Raw genomic sequence first — 4,598 nt, 5'->3', positions numbered from 1 at the left:
ACTGGGGACTTTGTAGCCAACTACAATTACGTTACTGTCCTGTAACTCCCGATACTGTCTGACACATCCATAGTGTATAGTGTAAATTAGCTTGGTATGAACTGGATCCATCTACGGATTCCTCGTAGCGGTAGGCTAATTTATATATTTTGTTTTAAGCATAAAAATTTAAATATAATTTTATACTTTTTTTCATATTTAAAATAATAATTTTTATATACATTTTTAGTGTATTATTACATTCTTCCTTTTTTTTCCTAATACTTTTGTAATACAAAATATTAAAATTTAAATTCGAAAATTCGATTTAAGATATCGAGAACATTTTACTTAAGTCCGTAAACATTGATATCGAATTTATTTTTTCCTCCTTTAATCCTGAAGCGAAACTTCTTAACATTTCACTTTACCACAAACAAATAAAGCTTCATCCTCTTCAAAATTGAAAAAAAAAGATATAGGAGATTATATATATATATATATATATACAGTTTTCTTTCCACTGAATAAAATTACATAGCATCATTGACATCCATTGAGCATTGTTCGTGTCAGAGTTTATTCTTCATCATCTCCATTTGGATAGCGGCTCTTGAAGCTGCATAAGGAAAATACACTTTTCACCTTGTGAAAACTATAATTTATCCTCTTCTCGTATGTTTTCCTTGTTAAATTATTATTCAAAACACAATTCCCATTATCATATACGCCAAGGTGGTTCTTTGTGAAGCCATGAAAAGAAATGGCACTCATAAGATGTCATGGTCAAAGAAGAAGCGGCAACGTAAAATTTACTGTTTTCTTCTTTAAAAAATTGTTTCTAAGATTAGGTAAATTGTATATACTTACTTGTGCAATGTTTTTTATGGACTGGTTGATCGTTTCGCATGCACCTAATGCTGCAATAAGAAACACGTCCGCAATCTTGACATTTATATCTAGCTTCTTCTTCGCAATGAATGTTGTAACACTTCTTTCCTGTGGAAGAAATGTTTTAAATTTTATANATATTATAAATAAATTTTTGAAATTTTATATGATACATAAACTTAGAAATTGTTCGAGAAATTCATAAAATTTGATTAAAATTTGTATGAATGATGGTAAGTGTGAATTAGGGTTAAAGATTTATAAAAATTAAGTTTTTTTTTTTTATATCTAAAATTGAATTTACCGGGTAAAGGACGAATAATTATGCTGCGTGACGGATACACTTCATCTACTCTAGAAGTATTTTCGTGTAAAGAAAGATCTCTGAAATCTTCTGAGAGGAAGCAATACCTTTTGTCAACAAGTACACTCAATGATTCTTCTTTCGTTAAGTAACTTCTTAATTGGTTCAAAGTGATGGAAAGCTCTTTAGGTACAGTCACTTGACCCATATATTTTACAGCTGTTCTATCTCTGTTTGCCTGACACACGAGATATTTTGTTGTTTCACTCTTTCTGTCTACAAATATAATTATTTTTACAATTATTCTTATATTGTTGTATTGTTATTGTATTAGTATTATATTCAATTATTATTAAATATGCTATTGTTTAAAGAATAAGGTCATTAAATTAGGGAATAAAACGTAAAAAAAAACAAGAGAAAGATCCTTTTGCTGGTGATAAAGAGTGGTGCCATCTATTAGCTAGAAATTAAGCTGTGTCGTAACAGCTACGCGTGCCAGCACGTCACAGCATCACGCGCGTAGATTTGCGATACATTCTACGCGCTGCTCGCGTAGAACGCATCGCATAAGTTTAATATATTAAAATATCTTCGTCTCTTCTCCAACTTTAATTCACCACTCTTATCAATTATGTATTACATAATAATCAATATTAAAGCTATAGAAAGGTGGAGGGATGAAAACATTTCTTTCATTCTTACCATTATTGCCAACCCAAACAACATTCTGCTTGTTGATTTTGTATGCTTTATTGGAATAATTATTACTAAAATAAAGTTATAAAAGAACATTTTAGACATACAACTCGACCCTTCTATAGAAAAAAAATTAAACGATTAATTTGAAAATGGGGTGGTACCAACTTACTTGGAAGTAATTCTTTCGCCAGACATTACCCAATTATTTCTTTTTATATCTTCTTCTCTCCTTTTATTCTTCATACAGGAACACGAAACTAAGTTACTGTTTTTGATTGGAATTTCCTCCAAGCTGTCGTAATTTTGTTCCACCGTGAACACGTTGTAACCAATGTCTTTGTGCGGGATCAAAGGGGAATCAATGGCTCGTCTCCACCTGTTTTCCAAGAATTTCTCTTGCTTTAATTTCTGTCTTCTTCTCGATTCGTTTTCTAGAAGTTCGATTTTGTACCCTTTTTGACTTTTATAATAATTCCTTAAGAGTCTAGCGTGTTGTTTTGGAACGGCGCGTAGTTGCCTCGCGTCGCATCGCTTCGTAAAAAAACCATTCAGACTAATAACAATAATACATTTGCTTTATTATATCCACTAATAATACAAAATACGTCGCGATTTATTCTATATTTTAAATATTTCCTTAGTTTTTATTAAAGGAAACTTATTTTAATACTTTGTTTGCGTTAGTTAGGAAGCGACGCGACTTCGCGCCGAAGCGCAATATAACACGTTAGATGTTTATTATATAATACTTACTGCTTTTGTTCCTGCAGTAGCAATATATCACCACAGCTATAAACAACATAACAAGTGCCACATTTATAATAATTGCAGCGATCCAAGCAACTGGTTCGGATTTTTCTTCAGATCCTGGACGATCATCGTGACTATCGCTCATCTCATAAATCTAAATAAAAATATAAAATAAGTTAATGTATTTGTGTATTAAAAAGTATGTTAAATTATCCTTTACATAATAAAATAATATAAATTTTATGTACTTTCTAAAAAAGCCGCATATATATTTTTTTTCTTTGCGAGTCGCGTCGTTGTCGAGAGTTTCTAGTACTATTATCTGAGCATATATCCCGTTTATAAATATACTTAGTGCTTAAATTAGTATTAAACTGCATAAAGAACAGCAGAAACTCCCCATTAGCCCTGAATTGACTTACTCTCCATTGCTCTGAATTAGCTGACAACACTTTGTATTATGTTTATTGCTTACATTAGTGTTAAGCAGTGTTGTCAGTAATAAAATAGGGAGTTTCTAATGATGCTGTTTTCTGTCTATTTTATAAATATATTTAGTAATTAAATGAGTATAAACTGGATAAATAGCACTACAAATTCACCATTTTACTCCTGATAACACTGCTTAACACTAATGTAAACACTAGGCGTAATTATAAACATTGTTTTCAAAGTAAAATGGGAAGTTACTAGTGTTCTTTGCCCAGTTTAACACTAATTTAAGTACTGAATATATTTATAAACCGGATAAATACTCATATAATTGCGCTAAAAGTTCCCCATTCTGTGAGTCTATCGACTTAATTAATATTATTAGAAATTAAATAAAAACCTAATATAATTTATAAAGATTTTTACTGGTTAATTGAATATAAATTCCCAACAACTTTCGAATAATATCGATTCAAAGTTGATCAAAGTGACTAAAATAAAACCTTGACGTGCAAATCTTATAAAGAAATCTAAAAAGTTCCTAGAAAATACTTTATTTCCTTTCTAAAACAAAAAAAAATTAGAAAATAAAATTAATTTTTTAGAATTTATATTCGTGTTTTATTCACTTTAATATATTCTTTACACGTCGCAAAATAAAAAATTAACTAGAATTTTTCGTGATTTTTGTAGATAAAGGACTGAATTTATTAGTTTATTAATTTATTTTTAATTTATTAATAGTTTATACTAAAAGACATTGCTGTAAACTTATCAAAATTACATCAAATATATTTATAAATATTAAAAACATGCTTAATTAGTTTATCAATAACACAAAAAGTCAAATTATCTTTGTTTATAGGCATAGAGTCGCATCGCATTCGCCGCGCGGAGAACACGACGAATCTTCTCTCACTTCTTAATAATATTTAGAATTTTATAATAATTTATCTCTTTTAAATAAATCGATAATGAGAAATTTAATCAATAACTGAAGAGTTTATAATAATTTACCTGCTTCCATTATATCGTGGATAAATAATCTGCGGTCGCTTCGCGTTAGCGCGCGTTACAAGCGACGCGACTGTATATAACTTAATAACGAATTTAATCATAATTTAAGTTCCTTCAATTGAATAATTTTAAAATTTAGCACACATAATCTTATAAGTATGAAAATTATTTTGACATATAAATTATATTTATATGTTAAATCATTTATTAATTATAATAAAATTTGTAAAAAATGATAGCAGCATGAAAGAACGTGAATTTATACTCAAAACTCCTTAAAAATAATTTTAAAAAAATAAACAAATTGTAATTTAATTAAAACTTTAAATAATGTTTAAAGTATTTTATCAATTAATAGTGAAAAAATATATAAATTAATATATTTAAACACAATTATTGTATAGACATAACACATCAAATAAAAAGAAACGGGTTTAAATGAATGTTAAACTACTCCTTTAGTAACAAAAGTCAACATTTTTCCAATTTTTCGTTTACATAGAACAGTTTCCATGGCTACAAG

General features: G+C 28.6%; 1 protein-coding gene across 3 annotated transcripts; it reads right to left on the bottom strand.

Annotated features, from left to right (window-relative positions):
- Positions 1-241: 241 nt before the first annotated feature.
- LOC111634256 lies at positions 242-2,319 on the bottom strand. Of its 3 annotated transcripts, none has more exons than XM_023378991.1 (4): positions 2,046-2,319; positions 1,175-1,450; positions 850-978; positions 242-720 (listed from the first exon to the last, which is right to left on the bottom strand). In XM_023378991.1, the coding sequence occupies exons 2-4, from the start codon at positions 1,380-1,382 to the stop codon at positions 701-703; spliced, it is 357 nt and encodes a 118-aa protein (XP_023234759.1). In that variant the 5' UTR covers positions 1,383-1,450; positions 2,046-2,319; the 3' UTR covers positions 242-700. The 3 variants fall into 3 exon arrangements, with proteins under 3 accessions (XP_023234759.1, XP_023234760.1, XP_023234758.1); XM_023378992.1 differs by lacking the exon at positions 2,046-2,319 and adding an exon at positions 1,880-2,029; XM_023378990.1 differs by lacking the exon at positions 2,046-2,319 and having other exon boundaries at positions 1,175-1,500.
- Between the last annotated feature and the right edge of the window lie 2,279 nt (positions 2,320-4,598).

This window comes from Centruroides sculpturatus, unplaced genomic scaffold (genome assembly GCF_000671375.1).
Source record: "Centruroides sculpturatus isolate CEXI.00-Female unplaced genomic scaffold, Cexi_2.0 scaffold792, whole genome shotgun sequence".
Lineage (NCBI taxonomy): Eukaryota > Metazoa > Arthropoda > Arachnida > Scorpiones > Buthidae > Centruroides > Centruroides sculpturatus.
Note: the sequence above shows the minus strand (reverse complement) of the source record. Positions and strands in the feature narration are given on the sequence as shown.